This window comes from Microcaecilia unicolor, chromosome 2 (assembly GCF_901765095.1).
Source record: "Microcaecilia unicolor chromosome 2, aMicUni1.1, whole genome shotgun sequence".
NCBI classification, from domain to species: domain Eukaryota; kingdom Metazoa; phylum Chordata; class Amphibia; order Gymnophiona; family Siphonopidae; genus Microcaecilia; species Microcaecilia unicolor.
In genome coordinates this window covers 222,880,114-222,905,633 of record NC_044032.1, presented here as the reverse complement: position 1 = coordinate 222,905,633, position 25,520 = coordinate 222,880,114, and the positions used below count along the sequence as shown (strand labels likewise).

Sequence of the window (25,520 nt, the reverse complement as noted above, 5' to 3'; positions counted from 1 at the left end):
TCCACAGCTCAGCTCATGTTCCTCAGCCAGCTGAAATTCAATATATACTGCAATGACAACTGAAATGCAGCCACTGCTTAAAATTAACACCTACTATCCAAATGAAGGCATTCAGAGAGCCCCTTACTGAGGACTATCACTAAGATGGCTGGGTTAAATACAAAGGAGGTTAAAAATATAATGCCTGACACACACACCCCACGCCACACGGTACTTGTTAATGAAGACTCCTGGTGTGACAGATCCAACAGAGGTCAAAATTCTATGGAGCTGAAACCTCAAAGGGTCGGGGTAGATTTCTTCAAATGGCAAGGCTGGTGTGGTAGTTCAGAGCACGGTGGGTCCTTCCATGGTCTCTTTGCTCCCTGGGCCAAGTAGAGGTAGAGATACTACAAAGGCAGCACTCAGAGCCCCTATCAGTAACAAGTGTCCAACATCATTCAACAGCAATACAAAGGAGAAAAGTATACAGGGGCCCACAAAGTAAACAATCTATACAGGGGCCCATAAAGGAGAAATCTATAAACGGGAACACAAAGAAGAAATCTATACAGGGGAACACAAAGGAGAAATCTATACAGGGGAACACAAAGGAGAAATCTATACAGGGGAACACAAAGGAGAAGTCTATACAGGGGAACACAAAGGGAAAAACCTATACAGGGGCCCACAAAGGAAAAAAATCTATATAGAGGCCCATAAAGAAGAAACCTATATAGGGCAGCACAAGGGAAACATCTATACGGAGGCCCATAAAGGAGAAACCTATACAGAGGTCCACAAAGGAAAAAATCTATACAGGGGCCCACAAAGGAGGAACCTATAATGGGGAGCACAAGGGAGAAATCTATACAGGGGTCCATATAGGAGAAATCTATACAGGGAAACACAAAGGAAAAACAAAAATCTATAAAGAAGAACACAAAGGAGAAATCTATATAGGAGGAGCCTTACTTACTCAAACACTGGTACCTACTCGTTCCAAAAGTACAAAGACTAGGAGACACTCAAGGAAGTCACATAGAAGTACTTTTAAAACAAATAGGAGGAAATATTTTTTCACTCAATGAAGAGTTAAGCTCTGGGACTTTTTGCCGGAGGATGTATGTAACAGCGATTAGTGTATCTGGGTTTAAAAAAGGTTTGGACAAGCTCCTGGAGGAAAAAAACATAGTCTGCTATTGAGACAGACATGGGGAAGCAACTGCTTGTCCCGAGATTTATAGCATGGAATGTTGCCACGACTTGGGTTTCTGCCAGGTACTTGTGAACTGGCTTGATTACTGTTGGAAAACAGGATACTGGGCTAGATGGACAATTGGTCTGACCCAGTATGGCTACTCTTATGTTCTTATGAGATGTGCGATCAGATTGCTATAGACCACCCTCACCCAGTCCAGAAACGCTCCTCAAATACCAAACCGCTGTAGGACCCAAAACAAATACCCCCACACCACTTAAACATTTTTTCTGCATCCAGGCTGGCCAGTATCACATCCCCAGCGGTCCGCTTGCCATCTTGCAATATTCAGCAGACTAAGAGAATATTAGCAGAGGAAAATGCTACTGGAGCCAAAACCCACCTGGTTGGGATGAAAGATCTGGGGAAGGAACCGGTCCAGCCTGCACACTAACACCACTGCCATGATCTTGAGATCCTGATTAAGGAGAGAAATGGGAGAAATGGGAGCTGACCAATTCCGGGCCTTTACCCAGTTTGAGGAGAACTGTTATGTTAACATAGTTCAAGGAGGACCCCATATGCTGAGTATTGAGCCCAAGAAGCTAAGCTCCAGATGATTTGGAAGCCACTGCTAAATAAAGTCCCAGAGTTCCTTCTCCTGAACTGCTTCTGGCAGCATAATGAGCTGGATGTTGTTTCTCCGACCTCTGTTCTCTTGATAGTCAAGCTTCTGAGTGAACTGGGCGCACTGTGCTTTCACCTCTGCAAGCCGTGCCTCAGCTGCTTCTGCATGGTCCTGTGATGTTTGTTAGCCCTTGGCCCAGAGGCGGCTGCGTGAGGATCACTCAACCACCTCTGGGTAGACGGAGTCCTAAGAGTATCCCAAAGAACTGGACTGGATTGCAAATGGAGGTGAACTAAGGTAGCTTTTGGCAGCAAAAGAACACAGGTCAAAAGGCAAACAAACGGCTCAGCAATAATGTAAGAGAAGAAAGGACAATAAGCAGCCTAGCTGCACATCATAACACTAGCTAAAGCAAAATCTTAAGCTGGGAGGCAGGGATAGTGTTGGGCAGACTTATACGGTCTGTGCCAGAGCCGGTGGTGAGAGGCAGGGATAGTGCTGGGAAGACTTATATGGTCTGTGCCAGAGCCGGTGGTTGGGAGGCGGGACTGGTGGCTGGGATAGTGCTGGGCAGACTTATACGGTCTGTGCCCTGAAGAGCACAGGTACAAATCAAAGTAGGGTATATACAAAAAGTAGCACATATGAGTTGTCTTGTTGAGCAGACTGGATGGACCGTGCAGGTCTTTTTCTGCTGTCATCTACTATGTTAAGCATACAATATTGGCAAATAGTAAGACAGCTTTGCTTTACAAGAAAAGCAAACATAAGAGCACAAGAGACTAGTCAAAGGCCCGCCCTGGCGGGGCAACGGAAAGCAAAAGCACTTAGCTGAAAGCGGTGAGACCGCTGGCACTCAGATAAAGGTTCATTCTGTCAGGGCTCTCATGTAAGCCACGGGACCTCCGCAGCAAGCTCATTCCGAAGAAGGAGATGAGCAGCAGCAGCAGCAGCAAAGCAAAGGAATTCAAAATAGTCTCTTGCAGAAACAGTCTCTGAACCGCCTGAGCAGAACGCTCCCAAGGCAAGCAAATCAATAACAATCTCTGAAATGCCTGAGTCGAATGTTACTAAATCAAGCAGGTCAGTAACAGTCTCTGAAATGCCTGAGCCGAATGCTCCCAAACTGGCACAGTGCAGCAAACAGGAACAGCCCACGCGGATCCCTCCGCGCTCCAAGCACAGCCACGTCATCCAGGGATACTACTTGTCCCAAGACACACAGTCCAAAACACAGCACAGGGCCTACTCACTGCAGCCAGCGACCAAGGGCACACACTGTGGACGACTGGGGACTCAGCTGAAGAGCAAGAAGCTCTCAGGACTCCAAGGCTTGGAAGCAGGCTTCACTGGAACAGAGCAAGAAGGAGAAAGCTGCAGCAATGCTTCAGGCCACAACCTAACAAAGAAACAGCAGATGGAACTAGCAGAGCCTTCGGCAGGCCTGAGCTCAATCAGGAATTCTTGCCAGAACACTGAGTGCACACAAAAGCCAGCTTAAGAAGGGCTCAGCACTGATGGCATCACCAGATTGGCTTTCACCACTCTACAGTGACCCCACAGGTCACTGGCTAGAACTGCAGGTAAAACTAATGGGTCTAGGTGGAATAGAGCACTGACAAGCAAAGCACGGACGTCACCGACCATGACAGGTCCTCTTGGCGCAAAATCCATTCCTCAGCCTGTTGCAGCCAGGAATTCTGATACTCCAAATTCAATATCTACGGAGGCTTGCTGTTTAGATAGCCACTCATCAAGGACCACCATCAATTGCTTGAGCTCTCTAATGGCTTCTTCTTGCAGCGTGATCAGTGGCGGGCCAGTCAGCACTGTCTCCATCTTGGTCTGCTGGGATGCACACAGTCCTTCACTGCTCGGGGGGTCTTCGTTGGCATACCCTGCCGAACGTGATGGAAATGTTCTGCAATCTCTTCCGATGAGGCACTATAAAATCATGGTCACCATGACTACCACTACTAATCATTTCTATAGCGTTACTAGACATACGCAATGCTGTACACATTCTATGCAGGTATTTTTATTTTCTCTGTCCCTAAAGGGCTCACAATCTACGTTTTTTGCACCTAGGGCAATGGAGGGTTAAGTGACTTGCCCAAGGTCACAAGGAGCTGCAGTGGGCAATGAACCCAAGTTGCCAGGATCAAAGTCCACTGCATTAACCATTAGGTTACTCCTCCACATACCATGAGGTATGTGGAAGCCATGAGAGCAACAATATGTTGACAAAAACAAGCAAGCGGGTCAAGGCTGATGGGCATCCGCTTAGCTGCACAGCATCAAGTGACCCCCCAACAGAGAATTTTCTAGTAGAGTCCCACAGCGCATGCGCTGGTACTTTCTCAGTCATTTAAAAAAAGCTAAAAAATACAACTCCAAGGGGAGGTAGGAGAGTATATGAAAATACTTGGCCTGCTGTCCTTGGAGAATACTTGCTATAGGTGAATAACTTTGCTTTCTCTGAGGACAAGCAGGCCTTCATACTCACAGCTGGGAATTCCTAGCTACCAGGCTCAAAAAACGCCAGGGACAATAGGGACGCAAAATATCGAGGCCTGTAATTTTATATCAACCAGAAACTATTTACATAGTGGTTGTGGAGGTGCAGCCTGGAACAGAACAAAACTGGGCCTTTGGGGGCAGGGGGATGGATTTGGATTCTACACACCGAACAAATTCTGCAGGACTGCTTGCCCAAACCGGCTGACACATCGGGTACCCTGCGTTCAAGGTAGTAGTGAGATGTGAGTGTGTGGACAGATGATAACATCACAGCTGGCCTCGTGAGTTACCGATGCAGCCATGGCTCTGCCATTATAAGCCTTGACATGACCCTCTAGAGTTAGCCCAGCCTGGGCATAAGTAAAAGGAGATGCAATCTGCTAGCCCCATCCTGTTCGGGTCAAAAGAAACAAAAAAGCTGGGTGGACTGTCTATTAGCTATATTCTGCTCCAGATAGAAGGCTACGGCTCGGCTGCAATTCAAAGTATGGAGTACACTCTCACCAGGATGGACATGTTGGTAGAATGACTGACTGATTAAGATGGAACTCAGACACTACCTTAGGAAGGAACGAACTTAGGGCGTGTGTGGAGAACTACTCTATTGTGGTGAAACTTAGTGTAAGATGGATCAGCTACTGAAGCTCGCTGACTCTGTGGGCAGAAGTGAACGCCACCAGAAATAAAACTTCCCATGTCAAAATATTTCAGGGACGACAGGAATCAAGTGGCTCAAAAGGAGCTTTCATCAGCTGGGTGAGCACAAAAAATGAGATCCCATGACACAGTCGGAGGTTTGTCAATAACAAACGTAACATGAAGTGAACAGCTAGAGGCTGTACAGAGATGGGCTTACCCCTTACACTGGGATAAGCACTATCTGAATTGAAACAAACCCTTACAGAGTTGGCTTTCAAACCAGACTCAGACATGTAGGAAGTATTCAAGCAGTCAAGTGAGGGGATCTAAGGCCTTGCCCTCACACAAGACTTAAATGAGTAACATCTCAGTGACGTGTTTCCTAGAAGCAAGCATGATGTGGGAGACGCCTTCTGGCAAATTAAAGGTTTCAAATTCTGTGCTCTCAACATCCAAGCTGTGAGGGCCAGGGATTGGAGGTTGGGATGTAGAAGAGACCTCTTGTTCAGCACGATGAGAGTTGGAAAATAGTCTAATCTCCACGTATCTTCGGAGGATAACTCCAGAAGAAGAGGGAACCAGATTTGTCTCGGCCAGAAAGGCACAATCAGGATCCTAGTTCCCTGGTCTTACTCGAATTTCAGCAGTCTTCTCTATAAGAGGCATTGGAGAATATGGATATAGAAGACCCCCCCCCCCTCCCCATGTAGGAGAAAGGCATCTGATGTTACTCTGTTGTGCGATCTGACCCTAGAAAATAACTAGGGAACCTTGTTGTTGCGATGAGTGGCTACACCCAGAGAGACCACTCGTGCAGTTCAGTCGGTCTCCCAGGCAGTTGTCCTCTGCTGGGAATTATTTGGCTCAGAGGTCCATCCGTGAAGGAGAGCCCACTGCCACAACCCCACTGCTTCCTGACACAAGGGGTAGGGTCCTGTAGTCACCATGCTTGTTTACATAAAACATTGCAACCTGGTTTTATGTTTGGATGAAAATAATTTGGTTTTGCAGATGATCTCTGAAAGCTTTCAGAGCATTCCAAACGGTCCTGAGCTTGAGAAGAATGATATGGAGATCTGTTTCCTGAGCCGATCAAGTCCCCTGGATGTGAAGGCCATCTACATGAGCTCCCCATCCTAGGTTGGATGCATCTGTTGTCAGCACCTTCTGAGGAGGTGGAATTTGATATGGTAGATCCAGGTTCCCAGCTGCCTGAGACCACTGGGTATGGAAGTAACGTACACTGTTCAGGCCATGTGGCCCATCAATCTCAACATCTGCCAAGCTGTGACCTGCTTGCTGCTTTGAACTTGCCAGGCGAGTGTCAATAAGGTTTTTTGCTCTCGCTTGAGAAAAGTTTCCTCCCAAACGAGTCTAGTGTCCTGGCTTCCCTACCTGGGGTCCTGATGCATGAGTTCTGGAATTCCTTGCTCATTTGAGAGCGGATATGACCACCAGAGAATGGTATGGCAGTTGAACCCTCTCAAATCCAGAAGCCTTTTGGATACGGTACTGCATATCCGACTTCTTAAGTGCAACCTGCTCTGAGAGGAGAGAGTCCGAGTTCTTTATCAGTGCATCTTTAAGGATAGGGTGCAATGGTACAGTGACCCCTTCCTTAGGAGGAGACTCGTAGTCCAGGACAGTCAACATCTCTGCCCTGGGATCTTCTTCTGTTTGCAACTTAAATGGGATGACAGAAGCCATCTCCCTGATAAAACCGGTAAAAAAATAAATAAGAGACCCTCAGATGGAATTTTCATCCCTCTAGAGGGGGTGAGGGATCAGAAGGTATCCCATAAGACCCTCCTCCGAGAAGTAATGTGGGTCCTCTTCTGAATCCCATGAACAATCCCATTCAGACTGTTCATCACACTCAGGTTCTACTGAATGAGTCTGTACCCGCCTCGACTCAGTGGATCTATGTCCATGCCTCAAAGAGCGTTGAGGTACAGCCCTACTCCCAGACTCTGGGGAAGCTTCCTTCCCCCAAAGTCGAGAGCTTTTTACAGCGCTGCGTACATCTAGTAATGCTATAGAAATAAAAAGTAGTAGTGAATGTGTCGAGGTCAACATTCTGTGAGGTGCCAGCGTCGAGGATCTCTGCACCAGAACGGAAGAAGCCTCAGGAAGAATATGGGCTAGATCAGCAGTTGGTGCAAGTGCCCTTGATGACTGAGTGGTTTGCAACTGCAACATCTGAGCTAGCTCCTGCCTGAGCATGGTTCAGAACTGCTCAGAAGGAAGGTATCGGCAAAGGTGGGGGAGCCCGAGAAGGTGTTGGTGTCGGATCAGTAGCAGAGACCTGACTACTGGGAGACTTGTGCAATGGCACCACTTCCAAGAAGGGGGAGCACTCCTCGGGTACCGGCGATCCTGATATCCCAGCACCATGCATTAAGAAGGACTGATGCTTATGCTTTATGGGCTTCCCCCGATGCACAGCATCATGGTCCTTTGGTGCCAATGAGGACAACATCGAACCAGTACGTGTCCTCTGTGTTGGGTCCGATGCTGACCGATCCCAGGGCCTACTCTCAGCACCCGATGTCAAGAGAGGTGGAGATCTCCTCTATGCCAGTGCATGCCCAGTGGATGCCAAAACCTTGGCAGCTATCAAGGTCAATTTATCAGCCTTTGAGGAGCTAAAATGTTTCTCCTTTTGAATCCTGCATTTGCAAACAGAGAGAGAACAAGAGTTAAGCTCATGGTCAAGTGTAATGCACCCAAAGCGCCAGTTACATAAGTACATAAGTATTGCCATACTTGGACAGACCGAAGGTTCATCAAGCCCAGCATCCTGTTTCCAACAGTGGCCAATCCAGGTCACAAGTACCTGGCAAGATCCCAAAAAAGTGCAATACATTTTATGCTGCTTATCCTAGAAATAAGCAGTGAATTTTCCCCAAGTCCATTTTAATAATGGTCTATGGACTTTTCCTTTAGGAAATCATCCAAACCTTTTTTAAACCCCATTAAGCTAACTGCTTTTACCACATTCTCTGGCAAACGAATTCCAGAGTTTAATTACACGTTGAGTGAAGAAAATGTTTCTCCAATTCATTTTAAATTTACTACTTTGTAGCTTCATTGCGTGCCCTCTAGTCCTAATATTTTTGGAAAGAGTAAACAATCAATTCACGCCTACCCATTCCACTCCACTGATTATTTTATAGTCCTCTATCATATCTCCCCTCAGCCGTCTTTTCTCCAAGCTGAAGAGCCGTAGCCGCTTTAGCCTTTCCTCATAGGGAAGTCGTCCCATCCCCTTTATCATTTTCGTCGCCCTTCTCTATTCCTTTTCTAATTCCATTATATCTTTTTTGAGATGCAGCGACCAGAATTGAACACAGTATTTGAGGTGCGGTCGCACCATGGAATGATACAACGGTATTATAACATCCTCATTTTCCATTCCATCTCTAATAATAAATAATAATTAAATAAATAAATACCTAACATTCTATTTGTTTTCTTAGCTGCCGCCGCATGCTGAGCAGAGGGTTTCAACGTATCATCAATGACGACGCCAAGATCCCTTTCCTGGTCAGTGACTCCTAATGTGGAGCCTTGCATTATGTAGATATAATTCGGGTTGCTCTTTCTCACATGCATCACTTTGAACTTGCTCATATTAAATGTCATCTGTCATTAGATGTCCAGTCTCCCAGTCTCGTAAGGTCCTCTTGTAATTTTTCACAATCCTCTTGCGATTTAACAACTTTGAATAACTTTGTGTCGTCAGCAAATTTATGTCATGGTTGTGGCTGTGCCCTGGGTCTATACTCACCTCTCCTTCCAGTGACCAGGCCCTGTTGCTGCTGTGGACTGCCTTTTCCCTGATTCCCAAACGTGTTCCAGATATGCCAGTCCTATTCTGATGTTCCAGCATTCCAGACTTGCTTTGGTGTTCTTGCAGCCAAGCCTCACTCTTACTCGTGACATCATCAGTAAATGCCTTTATAAAGCGCCTTGAAACCTTCCTGCTTTGCCTTTGCAACAGAGGTCTTCAGATGAGTTTTCGTCTGTGTGTGTTTATGGCAGTTCCAACCCTGCTTGTTCCAGTCCTGAAAGGCTTTAGCTTTAGTTCCACCACTGCTTGTTCCAGCCCTGTAAGGCTTTAGCTTTAGTTCCACCACTGCTTGTTCCAGCCCTGTCTGCCTTCGGCTTCAGCTCCAGTCCTGCTTGTCCGAGTCCTGTTTGTTCCAGCTCTGCCTGCCTTCAGCTTCAGCTCCAGTCCTGCTTGTCCGAGTCCTGTTTGTTCCAGCTCTGCCTGCCTTCAGCTTCAGTCCTGCTTGTCCGAGTCCTGCTGTTCCAGCCCTGCCTGCCTTCAGCTTCAGCTCCAGTCCTGCTTGTCCGAGTCCTGTTTGTTCCAGCTCTGCCTGCCTTCAGCTTCAGTCCTGCTTGTCCGAGTCCTGCTGTTCCAGCCCTGCCTGCCTTCAGCTTCAGCTCCAGTCCTGCTTGTTCGACTCCTGCTGTTCCAGCCATGTCTGTCTTCAGTTTCAGTTCTGCCAGCCTTCAACTTCAGCTCCAGTCCTGTTGTTCCTGCCCTGCCAGCCTTCAAGCTTCAGTTCTAGTCCTGCCTGCCTTCAGTTTCCGCTCCAGTTCTGCTTGTTCCAGTCCTGCTTGCCTTCAGCCTCCACTCTAGTCCTGCCTGTCTTCCGCTTCAATTCCAGTCCTGTTTTCAGCCTCGATCCTTGTTGGGTGGTTCGCCTGCTGCTGCCGTCATCAGCTGCAGCCCAAGGGCTTACTATTCCTGACTTTTGTGGCAATTTAAATTACCTCACTACTTACTCCCATCTCTAGATCATTTATAAATATGTTAAAAAGCAGCGGTCCCAGCACAGACCCTTGGAAACCCCACTATCTACCCTTCTCCATTGACAATGGAGATACATTGAGAATACTGATCTACTCTCTGTTTTCTATCTTTTAACCAGTTTTTAATCCACAATAGGACACTACCTCCTATTCCATGACTCTTCAATTTCCCCTGGAGTCTTTCATTAGGTACTTTGTCAAACGCCTTTTGAAAATCCATACCGGCTCACCTTTACCCACGTTTGTTCACCCCATCATCAAAATTACTCGATTACACTAGGCACACCTTTTGAAGCCACTGGGGGTCTTCTTGGATACAAAGAAAAGGCTCAAAGCTAAATTAAACTTCTCAATTTTGAACAGGAAAAAAGGGGCACTGTTGAAATCAAGTTTGGGGCTCCACCCTAAAAGCGCCTAGCAACATGGAAAAATAAAGGAAACTTTAAGGGCTGAAAAACTAAAAGACATTAAAAGGGTAACTGAAAAAAGGTAAAATAAAAGAAAAAAAGGTCAAAGGGAACTAAAACTGTATGGGAAGGCACAAGAGAAAAATATATGCACTTGAGAACACAAAAAATGCATCCTCCCTGCTCCGTGGAAAAACAAAGACAGAGACCTGTGCTCATGTGTCAGGCAGGAAGGCACCAATGTATGCGCAATGGGACGCTCCTAGGAAGTTCTTTGTTAACACTGCTAATCAGTGTCTGCACTGGGCCCCATCGGATGACATCACCCAGCTGTGAAAATACGAAGGCCTGCTTGTCCTCTGAGAATAAATGGTTTCAAATGCAAGTTTAAGAAATGAGAGTAACATAGATAGAAGAATCCTAGTAAACTAGGCTGAACGTAAATGAAATTTGTTAAAGTTGCAAATTTCAGATCACAGAGAAGAAAGCAGAGGGCAGTCTGGAGCAAAACATTAAAATAATTACATTTTAGGATCATGGTGAAGCAAATATGAACCCTGGTGCAACTGATTAAAAACGGTACTTTTTGCAAGGACATAAGCATTACATTCCACATGAAATCTGCAATTGTTCTTAACTTACAATTAAAAGCATAAGCAGTGCAGGCTTCGTTCCAACATATGATGGGGAAGAAGGAGGGAGCCACATGAGCATTTTAATTACTGTACTGTTCCTCCTTGGCTCCTTCTAAGGAGGAACAGTGCAGTAATTAAAATACCAAACCTTATCCACCATGTAGCTGAGAGAGAATAGGGTTGTAGGTCTGCAGAGATGACAGGAGAGAAACAGAAAAACCCTAGTGAGTGGGCAGCATTGCAGAAGAGGAACAGAAGAGGAAAGTACCTCTGCAGATGACCACAGCTGCCAGCACCCCCTCATCCCTGAATAAGGGCAGAAGTAATACCAACTTGAGTTTATATTTTTTAGCTGTTATAGATGAAGTTGAAATTCTCAGTCTTACTACTTGTATAATTCAATGAAAAATTAAATTCAATCAAGTTACAGTACAAATAAATGTAGAATACTTGCATCATAGCAAAAAAAAACACCTAGAAGTTCCACACAGTGTTATTTTACTAAATATGCCTTGTAAAAACCAGAGGAAATAATGGTTATGAAAGGAGACTGCCACAACCAGGATTAAAGCCTTTTTACCCTTAAATTCAGGTCCACATTAAAAAAAAAAGTTTTGAAATGAAAAGTCTGTAAAAAATTTGTTTTGCAATTAGCATAATTGCTCTAAACCAGTGATTCTCATCTAGTGTGTCAGGACTGTGTCTCTTGCTTAACTATACAATGAACTTGCCTTGACTTTAACTAACCATCAAATTATCTCAACAGACCCTGTACCACGCATCTTTTTCCATCATATATCTGTTCTTGGCCTCTCAGCTATATGGCAAGCCGTATTGTAGAAAATCTTTAGCATTATATCTATGTTAGTTGAATGTTCTAATACACGCTTATTAGATGTATCATTAATATTATGCTAACACTGAATTATATCTCTGGTATTTGAATTCCAGTGCTGCTAAATGTGTACATTTTTGATACTGTTTCACAGTAGTTCTATTAATAGGTTTCAATTTGCTGTTTTTCAAGTTTACCTCATTTATTGTATTTATGTTTATTCCTAGTTATTTTACTATTGTTATGTTGTTAACAAAATTATAAGTTTTATATTAAACTGTACCTACAGTACACCACCTTGGGTGAATCTCTTCATAAAAGGTGATTAATAATCCCAATAAGTAAATAAAATAAACACTGGTGTGTCTCCAAGAGGTGGGAGGTGTGTCACAAAAATATTTGGTGCAGACAGCAAGCCTCTGTTTCCCTTTACAACCATCAGTGCCTGCAAGCTGGGAAGACCAGCAATCTTGAATATCAGGCTCTTGAAATCCCTGAAACTGGTCCCTATTTCTACCCCCAATAATAACTGCTGCCTCCAGCTTCTGTTTGCTACGTAGTTTCTGAGTAGCACAGTGGTTCCTAAAGCTAGTACTAGAGGCACCCCAGATTTGCATGCAGTGGAAGTAGTGCATGCAAATCTCTCTGATGAATACTCATTGTGGGTATCCTGAAAACCTGACTGGCTGGGGTGCCTCCAGGACCAGGTTTGGGAACCACTAGAGTAGCACATTGACAGGTTTTTCTGTTGCTTCACAGGTATCTGGCAATGGAAGGATTTTGAGTTGCTGTTACTGAGTTGACACTAGAATTTGAATATATATTTGTTCTGTTGTATGGCAAGTGAGATCTGGGACTGATGTGTTGAATACAGCTTTTTGATATGGGATAGGCAAATTCATACTAAACTTACAGTTAAACAATGAAATATTTAAGTGTGTTTGTTCAGCTGTGAGTTTTAGTGTTCAGTGTGTCACATACATGAACGTTATCCGTGTTACAACAGAAGAAAGGCTGAGAACCACTGCTGTAAACTCATTTGTAAAGGATATCAAATTAAATGGCCACAGAGCTTGAGGGCTGCGTTCAATTTTACAAAAGATTAATATGCCACTCATCCAAAGCCTTTACAAAGTGGTTTAGAATAAAATAGATACACTGTTAGAAAACATTAAAACATGACATGCCATAAAATATTCCATTCTCTGTCCCATACCCCATACTTACAAGTAACTTTTCAGATACTAGCGTGTATCCTAATAATCCACAACTTAGCAAAAACACAAGTACTATTTAAATACAATCATATGGTATAAAAGTAATTTAATAACTAAGCATACCTGTTGAGTACAAAATTGGAAGAAAAGAGCATGAACAAGCTCCATTCGTTTCCTTGGCAACAATATCCAAGATTAGCTATTTCCCAGGCCAATCTGCCAAGCCCAGCTCCAGGCACCAGAACATTAATTTTGGAAACATCACTGAATTAAAAAAACAAAACAAAAAAACTTAAAAGACAAAAATTCTAAGTTTAGTCAGAATATTCTATAACTCCATTCTACTGGCATTTATGACCAAGGCTGCGTCCCAAAAGTTCAGAAACTATGGGTATTAATTCAGAGCCACTAGCTTGACTGGAATTGGTTTTAATGGAGACTCCAGTAGTTGGGAACAAAAGCCAGTGCTGGGCACACTTCTACAAGTCTGTATTCCAAAAATGGAAAGACAAATCAGGATCAAGTATATTTTATATCACATTCATTATCACATGAGTGTGGGTACTATATATCAACTAGTAAAAGAGGCCCGTTTCAGAGCAAATGAAATGGGCGCTAGCAAGGTTTTCGTCGCCAACATCCCCCCCCCCCCTCCCTGGCCAACCCCTTTGCTGTTCTGCCATTGCTTCGCCCCCGTCATGACATTTGACGCGAGGGCGGGGCCCGGAGCGATTCCCCCCCCCCCGCCTCCCTGCCAACCCCTTTGTTGTTCTGCCATTGCTCCGTCCTCGAGGGCGGGGCCCGGAGCGATTTTGGTGGCTTCACCACCACGAACCTTCGAACCTTTTTGAAGGAAGTCAGGGCTTGGCTTAACTGACGTCAGTGTCCTCAAAACGTTGAGGGTGAGTTTTATTATAGTAGATGGGGGAGGAGATGACAAATTAGCAAATCGTATATAATAATTCTCACCTCCAACGTTCTATGCTTGGGACCGTGGCTCCCTGGCTGCAAGTGGTCTGCGAGGCAGACACGCACAGACGTCACTGACGTCAACACAGCTGATTCCAAGGCGCGTGTTTCCCTACTCCTCCTACTGCCTCGGAATCAGCTGTCACCCCCCCCCCCCCCGCGATACGGCCCCCTCGAAACCTACCCCCTCCCGCGAACCTGTCGATTCCCCCCCCCGTAACGCCGAAAACCGCACCCTCCCCTCCCGCCGCTGTTGTGCACTACCTTCGGGTGGGTTCCTCAATCATCTTCTCAGAAAGTTTAACTCCGTGCGTCTGACGTACGCAGAGGAACTTCCAGAGAAGATGATTGAAGAACCTACGGGAAGGGAAGAACAACACGGCGGCGGTGGCGGCAGTTTTTGCTCGCACGGGGGGGGCGGGGGGGGGGAATTACCTGCCTAAGGCCCGTTTCCTTGCCTACAGAAATGGGCCTTTTTTACTAGTAAATGCTAATAGTTAGCATAGATACTCATTTCTGGACCAAACTCAATTGCAAGTTTACAGATAACTAAATTAGACCACGAGAAATGGCATCCAATGGACCAGGAAGAACATGTGGTACTGGGGTGGACAGCAGGAAGTGTCCTAAGTCCCATTTCCCTGTCCTTTATTTCATGTTTTCTTTTTCCCTTTTTTATTTTAAATTTTAAAGTAACATCAATTTACTCATTGACTGTATCCCAATTTCCGTATATGAAGGCTTTCACATCGATGAATCTTGTTTTTATTTGTTATATATTTAACTTTTCCTTTGATGGTATATTTAATGGAACTTCAACATCTAGTTTTTCCTTTTGCAAATTTGCTTATTAAAAAAAAAAGTTAAGTCTCAATAAAGAAGAAAAAAAAAAGAGAAGTTATCCACACAACATTGTAAGGCCCTCAATCAATCCAAATGTCAACAGACCATAACTTGAATTTTTTTAATTTGGTGAAAAAAACATTTATCATGGGTGATTTTTAAGGTATCAGCTACTTTATGACTACCAACATTTCATCCTGCACAGGGAAAGCACAATGATCAAAGGAGGAAGTGTCACGTATGTGAATGTTTCCTTGTCTGTGCTCACCTCGCCCTCTGGTGGCCAGAACCGGTGGCTGCTATGGACTGTCACACATTCCAGATTTCAGCCCAATCCGGTCCAGATCTTCCAGGCTGCCAGACTCGCTTTTCTTGTTTGTACCTGAACAGCACCCGTAGTTGCCTTGCGACTCCTGCAGCTGAACTTCAGCTGCTGATGGGCTTTATTAGCCATCTGGAAACTTCTGTGTTTGCCTTTGCATCGTCTAAGTTCCCTGGTATTTGGGTGTGCTCTGTGCACTTCTGCCTAGTCCAGTTCTAGTCTGAGTTTCTTGCCTGGTTCTAGTTTGTTTGTGTGTAGTTAGCTTTGGTTTTATTGCTTAGTTCCTAGTCTTGTTTCCAGTCTGCATTTCCTTGTCTTGTGTCTATGTTCCTTTTTAGTGGCTGCTTGGCAGCTTTCAGTCCTGACTCTCACCTGTCTGTGTTTCTGTCTTAGTGGCTGCCTGGCAGCTTTTAGTCCTGGCTCTGTTGTGTGTTTCCTGTTGGTATCCAGTTCCTGCCCTGTCCTGTAAGTCCTGCCGGCCGCCTGCACCCAGGGACTCAACTCCTGAGGAATGGCGGTCAAGCACAAGTGAAGTCTAGCTGTTCCTACCTCTGCCTGTCCCAGCTTGTTAGCCTCTGCTGCAACTCCAGTCCTGTTCTTCCTTGCCTCTGGTTTGGGGGTGTTTTTGCCGCTCCACGGCAGTGGTCCAAGGGCTTACAAACCCAGTGCTTCCGTGAGAAGCCTGACAGAATGCAAAGGCCATGAGCTCGGCAGAATCAACCTTCCAGTGGGGCTTTCTGCTCATGACTTTCTCCTCTGTTGGCAGTCCAGTTCCCAGCCCAGGCATAGCTCCTACTTCCAGTTCGGATTCCAGTTTCAACTTAATGTTTGCTCTTGACTCTTATATGACGCTCCATGATTACCGTGATAAACTTTTCTCTGATCCAGCCCTGAAAAATACCCCGGAAGCTGCAGCGGACAGAAGGCGTGTCTCATGGCTTGGGTTCATTGATAACCCAGTTTCTGCTATTGATCCTTCTACCCAGCTCTACGATTAAAGATAACATACATAGTGCTAGACATAGAGAAACCCAGTACAGAATAATAACGAGAGCGTATTTTTCACCTAAACAAGCATTTTATGCGGGGCGGATACCGACGAGCAAATGCCCTAAATGTGAAAATACAGAACCGACTCTAATACATATGTTATGGGAGTGTACGCATGTGAGGAGGTTTTGGACTAGGATACAATACTGTGAACATATAATGAATAAACAAGTCCATTTGACACCTCTGCTCTGCTTACTAAAATATAGAGGAAGCAAGAGTAATCTTAAGCGTTCGGAACACCAGTTTATGTATAAAGCATGCATAATAGGGAAACAGTGCATAATGCAATACTGGATACAAGAAGAAGTGCCATCATATTGGCATTGGCGTAATAGTCTGCATTTATTAGTAATGTGGGAAGCTAAAGATGCCAGAGGAACTTTAAAGCGGAAAAAAGAATTCTGGGCAATATGGGAGCCCTATGTTCAAGCCCTAAGTAGTAGGGCCCGCAGTTTAGTAATGAACATCATACAAGTGTAGTATAAATATCATCATGGTAGTACTGAGATGGAAGAGAGGTATCTCAACATGGAACATAGGGGAACTAGATGTATAACAGGCTGAGGGGAGGGTGGGCTATAGAACAATCAAGGAGACGTGGGAAAGTTGGATTATGTAATATATAATTCGGAATATGTTGACACCTTTATGTAATATTGTTAATACAATTATTGAATAAGATGGGGGGGGGGGAAGGATAAAAATGTTAAAAGCTTGATGGCGGACTACAATCTTCAATTAGTCATGAGGACATGTTATCTTTGAATCTCGATGTATTTACGTTAATGGAAATATTTCTTTGAAGTGTCATCAATAAAAAATGTTGAAACATAAAAGAAACAGTTCCAGTGTACATAGACTTTTTGAGCATCTAGATTGACCACTAACACTGGAATATCCCCAGTGCCACAATGACCTAAGGCTGTCATAACTCAGCGGACATTACAGACTGCCTGTTTTGTACCAGCACATAACTACCCTCTGCTCCCTTAATCATATTACGAATCTGGACAAACTTGCTCAACAAAATTGCCACTCCCGCACTATGAGTAGTGCCAGAGAAGTAATGTACTTCTCCAATCCAGTCCCAGCGCAATTTGCCTTGCTCCACATTCATAAGGTGAGTTTCCTGCAGACACCCACCAACCTCAGTATTCATCATACATACAAACCTAAGTACACATTTCAAATCTTATACTAACGAACACAACATATAAACTTCTTGTTAAACAACCACCTGTACATAGCCCACAAGTTTTCCCAGCATGCCAATATAGTCCTGAAGGGCAGTCCCACAGAAAGCAACACAGTATACAACCCTGGAGCACCTCCAGGCCAAACTCCGGGTGTCCCTGCCAAAATCTCAGACAAGCAGACCATGAGGCCCACAAAGCACAAGTTGGGCTGGTCGCTTGGGCACAATGTGTAGGCACCATTTTAAAAAAAAAACCACCATGAGGAACCTCCTGCCTCAGAAATCAGTCCGGGCCAATAGCGAGCTACCTCCCTGAGCCACTGAATCCAAATAAGCCTCCACAGGGGTGTCATATGCATCACCCATATCCACAAAGGATGTAATAGTGCAAACCGGATTTGATGTTTAAAGAGGGCTGAACACATGAACTGAAATAGTCCTGAAAACACAGTATCATCTATATCTATATATAGATATAATTGTGTTTTCAGGACTACTTCAGTTCCATGTGTTCAGCCCTCTTTAAACACCATTTTAAACTGCCATCCATTTCGAACTCACAGAAGGGCTCAGTGGATCCGGACTTTATGCCATTTTGTTATCCTGAGGGCCTGCCCTTGTTATGCTCTTTCCGCAAAGGTTTTAATGGCCATCAAGATAAGCTTTGCTCTCCAACTTGCAATGGCTCACCAGAAAACAGCTCCCAATAAGTGCCAGCACAATTTTGGGGATGAAGTGTCAGTATACTTGCAGGCTTTTAGAAGGGAGGTAAGGAGCAATGCGAATTAGCATCTGCTCAGCCTCATGGCTCTACCGGAAGTCCTTCCCACTTCATTTATAACCAGGACACAAGTTATTCACTTTCAATCCTTAATTAGCTAAAACAAAAGTATATCATCATCTCTAAGCTCAAATCTGAAGGATACTAGCGGCATAATCCTATATTCAAAACCACCTGGGAATTTTCATTCTATTTTAAAAGGTTCACCATCCCACTGTTTCTAGTCTGATCACTAACACAGCAGTTTAAAGGCCAGGAGCCATTCACTAGTGTTCTTTCCAGAACTCTTCATCCTAGACTCAAAATCTGACCAATAGGTGTCACCCTTAACAATGATCAAGACCCCTCCCCTCCCAATGTTGCCTCCACAACTTCCCCAGTCAATCTGAAGATCTGACTTTCCTAATGGTAGTGTTGTGTTACCAGCCAGTCCCAAAGTCCTTTATATATCCACAGAATAGGTGTAGTATAAACAGTTGCTACACTGCAAGCTTATCCACACTGGTTATCAATGTATTCCAATCTATAAGTAGGCAGCTTTAAAAATAAAACGTACCATTTTTCTCTGGGAAAATTCTTTTTGACTTCATTAATAATTGGTTGATAGCAGGAATCTCTTTCAGCCTTGCCATCTTCACTCCAATCTCTTATAAATTGTTTTATGGTTGATTTTAATTTGTCCATGTCAAATGTGGATGCTGGTACAATCACCTTCTTTCCCTGTTAAAAGAAAAAAAAATTGAGCAGTCCACCTATATTATGTATTCAGTATAGATTTTCTTCTTTTGTGGCAATGGTCAATGAAACCCACAAATGTATGGACAGGGTCCTTATGCATAGGACACAATTACATGCTACAAAACTGTGAGCTATCAGTCAACCCAGCTAAAACAGTGTTAAGTTGGGAAAGCATTCAGAGCATGGTTCAAGGAATTCTTTCTAATTCTTCTGCGAGTGTGAGAGCGTGTGCATATATGTGCATGAATGCTTATGCATTAATATGTGCACATATGAATATCTGTGTGTCTCAGTTCAGTAAAGGAGACGAGAAGGGAGGACTGACAGGTGAGGTTCTGTAATATCTACATTATTATGAAATCAGTGTTTGTATGTTGCAGTTACAGGAAGGCTACAAATAGTTCAAAACATGGTTGTAGAACTATTAACAGGCTCTAGGAAGTTTTACAATGTGACTCCTCTACTCCGAGAGAAACACTGGTTACCCGTATCACACAGAACCACAAGAGTAAAGGATAAATTAGGCCTTACCTGCTAATTTGCTTTCCTCTAGTCCATCCGGACCGTCCCAGAATGTGACTGATGGGTTGTGCATGCCTTCCAGCAGGTGGAGAATGAGAAGAAAAACTGTGACTCTAGAGATCCAATAAGAGCCCTTGCCAGCTAGAGAAAGATCCAGTAATAAAGTACCAAAGCAGAAGTAAACCCAAAGAATAAATAAATGGTCTGTGCATCCAAAAGCCTGAGCAGCTACCGGCACATTGCCAATATAGGGTGAATGCCTGCAAACATATCGTGTCAAAAGATATGCCCCTGCATATCAGGATACTAAAAAGATCCACAAAAATTTTTTTTTTAATAAACAATTAAACTACAAAACCAGCAACACAGCTCCGAATAAATAAATATATTTTAGCCCCTGAAAACACAGAATACCTAAAGTGAGGGATCTGGGCCAGTCCAGAGGGACTAAAGGAAAGCAAATTAGCAGGTAAGGCCTAATTTATCCTTCCTTAGCGTCCCTCTGGACCGGCCCAGAATGTGACTGATGGGAAGTAACAAAGCAGTTAAATTATGGGAGGGACCCTAGTAGCCCCGCTGTCAAGACGTGTGCCCCGAAAACAACTTGCTGATGACTCAGGACATCCAAGCGATGGTGCTTAGAAAAAGAATGCAAAGATAACCAAGTCACCGCCCTACAAATGTCCTCTGGAGGCACCAGTCAACGCTCTGCCCAAGAAGCTGCCTGACCTCTTGTACAGTGAGCTTAACATGCTCTGGAACAGGCTTCCTGGAAAGAAGGTAAGTTGAGGCAATCATTTCTTTAAGCCGCCAGGAAATAGTAGGCTTAGAAGCCATAAACCCTTTGCGTGAACCTCCGATCAGAATAAACAAACGATCGGATCACCGACTGAATCTCATCTGTAGACTTGATATACTGTTTCAAAACCCGTTTGACATCTAAACGCTTCAAACGACTCTGCTCCTCTGACCCAGAGAAAGAAACTAACACAGGCAATACCACCGGTTGAGATACATGAAAACGAGTCAAAACCTTGGGAAGAAAGGAAGGAACTGGTCGCAAAACTACCCGAGCGGAACAGAACTCCAAAAACGGAGATCTACACGACAGCGAAGGCCACTAAAAACACTGTCTTCAGAGTCAAGTCTTTCAAAGTACAAGACGACAAAGGCTCGAAGGGAGGCTTAGTAAGAACCGAAAGCACTAAATTCAGATCCCAGCAAGGAAAGGAACACTGAGACGGGGGGGGGGGGGGGGGGGGGGGGGGGGGGGGGAAAGGAGATTAACCCCCCCTCAAAAAACAGAGTACATCCGGATGACTAGCTAGAGACTTCCATTGGACACAGCCACGAAAACATGCCAGAGTTGCAATCTTAAGAGAAGCCAAAGCAAGACCTTTGTCATAACCACGCTGCAAAAAATCCAAAATTTGCGGAACAGAAGCGCGAAAAGGAGATAGACCAAACTCCTTACACCACGCCTCAAAAATCCTCCAGGTCCGAACATAATTCAAAGAGGTAGAATGGCGACGTGAGCGAAACATAGTAGCAATGACCTTAGCGGAATAACCTTTCTTAGCTTAGCCCTCTCAAGAGCCAGGCCGTAAGACAGAATCGACCCGGATCCGGATGAACCACCAGGCCCTGCGTCAACAGGTCTTGTGTGATCGGAAGCCTGGAGGGAACATCTACCAGAAAACGCTGCAGGTCGGCGTACCACAGTCTACAAGGCCAATCCGGTGCTACTAAGATCAGACGTCCCCTGCGAGTCTTGACCTTATGAAGAAGACGCCCTATCAGTGGCCATGGAGGAAAGGCATACAGTATACCGGCTGGCCAGGATTGAAGAAGCGCGTCTACGCCCTGTGCTTTGGAATCCTTGCGACGAATGAAGAACAGAGAAAGTTTTGCATTGAGGGCGGAGGCAAACAGGTCCATCCTGGGACACCCCTAACGAATGACCAGTTGCTGAAACACCACTTCGCTTAGAGACCACTCTCCAGGATCTAGCAAGTGTCGACTGAGGAAGTCTGCTTGAACATTTAGGACCCCTGCCACATGAGCCGCTGATAGCGCCACCAGATGGGCCTCCGCCCACTGGAACAGTAGCGACGCCTCTCGCTCCAACGGTAGGCTCCTTGTCCCTCCTTGCCGATTGACATACGCTACCACGGTGGCATTGTCTGACTGACATCACCTGAACTGCCTCACCTCTCACTAGATGGAGAAAAACCTGGAGCGCCAGACGAATTGCTCTGGTCTCTAACACATTGATTGAGCAAGATTTCTCCTGAGGAGACCACAGACCTTGAGCATACTGTTCCTGTGTTACGTCCCTCACCTGCAGCGCGGCCGGGTCACCTCCGAGCGCTATCCCGGTAACGGTGGCCGGCCATGCGGGTTGTCGGCGGCGGTCCTGCTCTGTCCAGTCATGATGGCCGGCCATGCCAGGCCGATCATGGTGACAGGTCATGATAGGCCGGCCATATTGTAATGGCCGTGGTGGCCGGCCACGTGGACTGTTGGCGTTCAGGAAGTGGGGCTTGCTTCTGGCGCAGTTACCTCACCGCGCCTGATGGTGCGGGATTGGCCGCCTTTCGCCGCTGCTCCATCTTTTTCCAGCGGCCACCAATCTGGATCGTTCTCTCCAGCTGCTCAGAGTTACTGTTGATGGAGGTGCTATTTAAGAACTGCAGTCGCCTTCAGTCTTCGCTTCGGCTTCTATTGCTTTAGAGGTTTTGTGCTTGATATCGTGTGCTTTGCTGCCTACGTGCTTACTTTCCGGATAGACCCTTGTACTGAGCTTCACTACCCGCTGTGTTTCTGCCTGCCTAGACCCTTGGACTGAACCTGACTACCCGCTGTGCACAACCCATCAGTCACATTCTGGGCCGGTCCGGAGGGACACTAAGGAACAAGCGATTCACATTTACCCATTCCACTCCACTCATTCTTTTATAGACCTCTATCAAATCTCCCCTCAGCTGTCTTTTCTCCAAGCTGAAGAGCACTAGCCGCTTTAGCTTTCCACATAGGGAAGTTGCCCCATCCCCTTTATCATTTTCATTGCCCTTCTCTGTACCTTTTCTAATTCCACTATATCTTTTTTGAGATGCGGTGATAAGAACTGCACAAGTATTCGCGGTGTGGTCGCACAATGGAGCGATTACAAAGGCATTATAACGTCCTCATTTTTGTTTTCTATTCCTTTCCTAATAATACCTAAAATTCTATTTGCTTTCTTAGCAGACACCGTACACAAAGCAGAGGGTTTCAACGTATCATCAACTCCTAATGTGGAACTTTACATCATGTAACTTTGTGTCATCAGTAAATTTAATTACCTCACTAATTACTCCCATTTCTAGATAATTTATAAATATGTTATAAAGCAGCGGTCCCATCACAGACCCCTGGGGAACCCCACTATCTACCCATCTCCATTGAGAATACTGACCATTTAACCCTACTCTCCATTTTCTATCTTTTAATCAGTTTTTAATCCACAGTAGAACACTACTTCCTATCCCATGACACTCCAATTTTCTCTGGAATCTTTCATGAGGTACTTTGTTGACTTTGTCTCATTAATCCATGCTTTTGAATATGCTCTGTAATATAGCTCACCAGTCTACAATTTCCCGGATCACCTCTGGAACCTTCTTTTAAAAATAGGCATTACATGGCCACCCTCCAATCTTCCGGTACCATGCTTTGATTTTAAAGATAAATTACATATTACTAACAATAGTTCTACAAGTTTATTTTTCAATTTTATCAGTACTCTGGGATGAATACCATCTGGTCCAGGTGATTAGCTACTCTTCATTTGGGGAGTAGAAATGCAAGGAGCCGTTTGTCCTAGGAGGCGAGAAGCTGATATATACAAACAGGGAGAGGGACCTTGAAATGATGGTGGTCCAAGGTTTTTAGGCGTGTAATCTTCTCGGTCAAAAAACCAAACCCCAAAATACCTCAGTAAACATGCCCTATTATAACGTCTCAAATCTGGTAACCCCAGCCCCCCCCTCTTTCCAGTGACCCATCAACAAGGGTAATGGCAACTTAGCCTTTTTCCTTCCCCAGCAGTACCGTCTAAACAAACGATATAGTAATTTAAGGTCTCGTTGACGTATGAGGACGGGCAGTAATCTCAAACAATACAGCCATCTGGGGAACTCTACCATCCGAAACAACTGAATGCGGCCATATAATGTGAGGGGCAGAGTCACCCAGCTATTCAAGCGCACCTCTGTTGCACCTATCAGTCTGTTGACATTTAGGCGATATATATCTAATGAATTCATGGACAACCAAATTCCCAAATAGCAAAACGATTCCTGCGCCCATTTAAGAGGAAAGGTCCGTCCCCATTCCCTTTTCTGCTCCTCTTGAGAGGCCAATGCCAAAGATTTTGTATAATTAAGCTTAAATCCTGCATAGTCACCAAATTCTTGAAAAAGTTCTAACAGAGCCGGGAGTGACTTTAGGGGCTGTGTCAGGTGTACCAGCAGGTCATCCGCAAAGGCAGACAATAAAAATTGCGAGAGTCCTATCGGTACCCCCTTTATCTCTGGATGGGATTGTATTGCTCTAACCAGGGGATCTAGGGACAGGACAAATAATAAGGGAGAAAGCGGGCAACCTTGCCGTGTACCTCGAAAGATATTAAATGAACGGGAGCGCACCCCATTTACCCAGACATAAGCTGCAGGCTCCAAATATAGCACCCTAATGGCATCTAAAAAGGACCCCTGAATACCATATTGGTCCAAGGTTTTTAAAGTAACAAAACAGTGTAACAAGGCAGTGGCTGTAGCCATAAGGATGCTACGTTGCATCGAGAGAGGTGTAATCAGCAGACGAAAGGAGGGGTTGATGCCCCTTTACAAGTCACTGGTGAGGCTCCACTTTGAGTACTGCATTTAGTTTTGGATGCAGTATCTTGTTAAGGATGTAAAAAGACGAAGTAGTCCAAAGGCGACAAAAATGGTATGGAGTTTGTGTCAAAAGACATACGAGAAAAGACTGGAAGACCTGAATACGTATACCCTAGAGGAAAGAAGGGGCAAGGAGATACAATACAGATGTTTAAATACTTAAAAGGTTTTAAAATAGAAACAAATATTTTCTAGAGAAGGGGAAACATTAAAACTAATGTCAGGAAGTTCTTTTCAGAGAGGGTGGTCAAAGCCTGGAATGCCCTCCCAAGGAAGGTGATAAGAGACAAAATAGTGACAGAATTCAAAATGCAAGTGGGATGAACACAGAGGATCTCTAATTCTAAAATGGATAGTATATAAAAAAAAACCCTAAACTTAAATGGCTGCATGTGTGTGGATATATTGAGTGACGCTTAGATGGCGACTCCGGTTGTGATGAAATAGGGCCACTGCTGAGCAGACTTGCACAGTCTGTGTCCTGTATATAGCAATGTGGTTTAGGCTGGGCTGGAAAGGGCTTCGATAGTAACTTCAGTGGCTGGAATCTGAGGTCAGTGCTGGGCAGACTTTTATAGTCTGTGTCCCACAAATGAGAAGACAGGCTGGAACGTGCTTTAACAGCAACTCCAGGGGCGGATGGACTTCTATGGTCTATGTCCCAAAATGCCACAGAAAGACTATGTTTTACATCACATTCATTGTTGATTTAATCATGAATTGATAAAGAGTGTGAAAGTTGGGCAGACTGGATGGACTGTTCAGGTCTTAATCTGCCATCACTTACTGTGTTACTATGTAAAACCCAACTATCACAGAAGTGCCTTCTACCTAATGTTTAAAACTCTTTATCGTTTTAAATTTTAGTAGTATTTTAATCTAGTAATTTCAATAAAATTTGAAATGGAAATAGAAGCCACCTGGCGAAAAATTTTCATTCAAATAAAGTGTGGAAGGCACCAAGGTCCCAGGATGGTCAAATAAATTTAGTTTACTCTTAATAAGCAAAAGGTGTGTTCATAATACAGTCTAATATGCACCCTGTATACTACATTTTAGACTGTATTATGAACACACCTTTTGGTTATTACAAATAAACTAAACCTATTTGGCCATCCTGGGACTTTGTCTCGGTGTATTCCACTCTACGTTTGACTACTTATATTGACTGTGGAAGGACTGTTTTCATTTCATTTTGTTTGGGAGACTTTCATTAACAAATTGCATTCAATACTAGACATAATACACTGGAAGATGATGAAGGGCAAGACTTGC

General features: G+C 44.6%; 1 protein-coding gene across 2 annotated transcripts in view; it reads right to left on the bottom strand.

The window, feature by feature from the left end:
- Window positions 1-25,520, bottom strand: part of CARNMT1 (carnosine N-methyltransferase 1) — an 80,927-nt gene that overhangs the window by 30,960 nt on the left and 24,447 nt on the right. For both annotated transcript variants that reach the window (XM_030193728.1, XM_030193729.1), the window contains exons 3-4: window positions 18,602-18,765; window positions 13,006-13,146 (exon numbers count right to left, since the gene is read on the bottom strand). In XM_030193728.1, coding sequence (XP_030049588.1) covers window positions 13,006-13,146; window positions 18,602-18,765 — 305 coding nt within the window. The remainder of the gene's footprint in view (window positions 1-13,005; window positions 13,147-18,601; window positions 18,766-25,520) is intronic.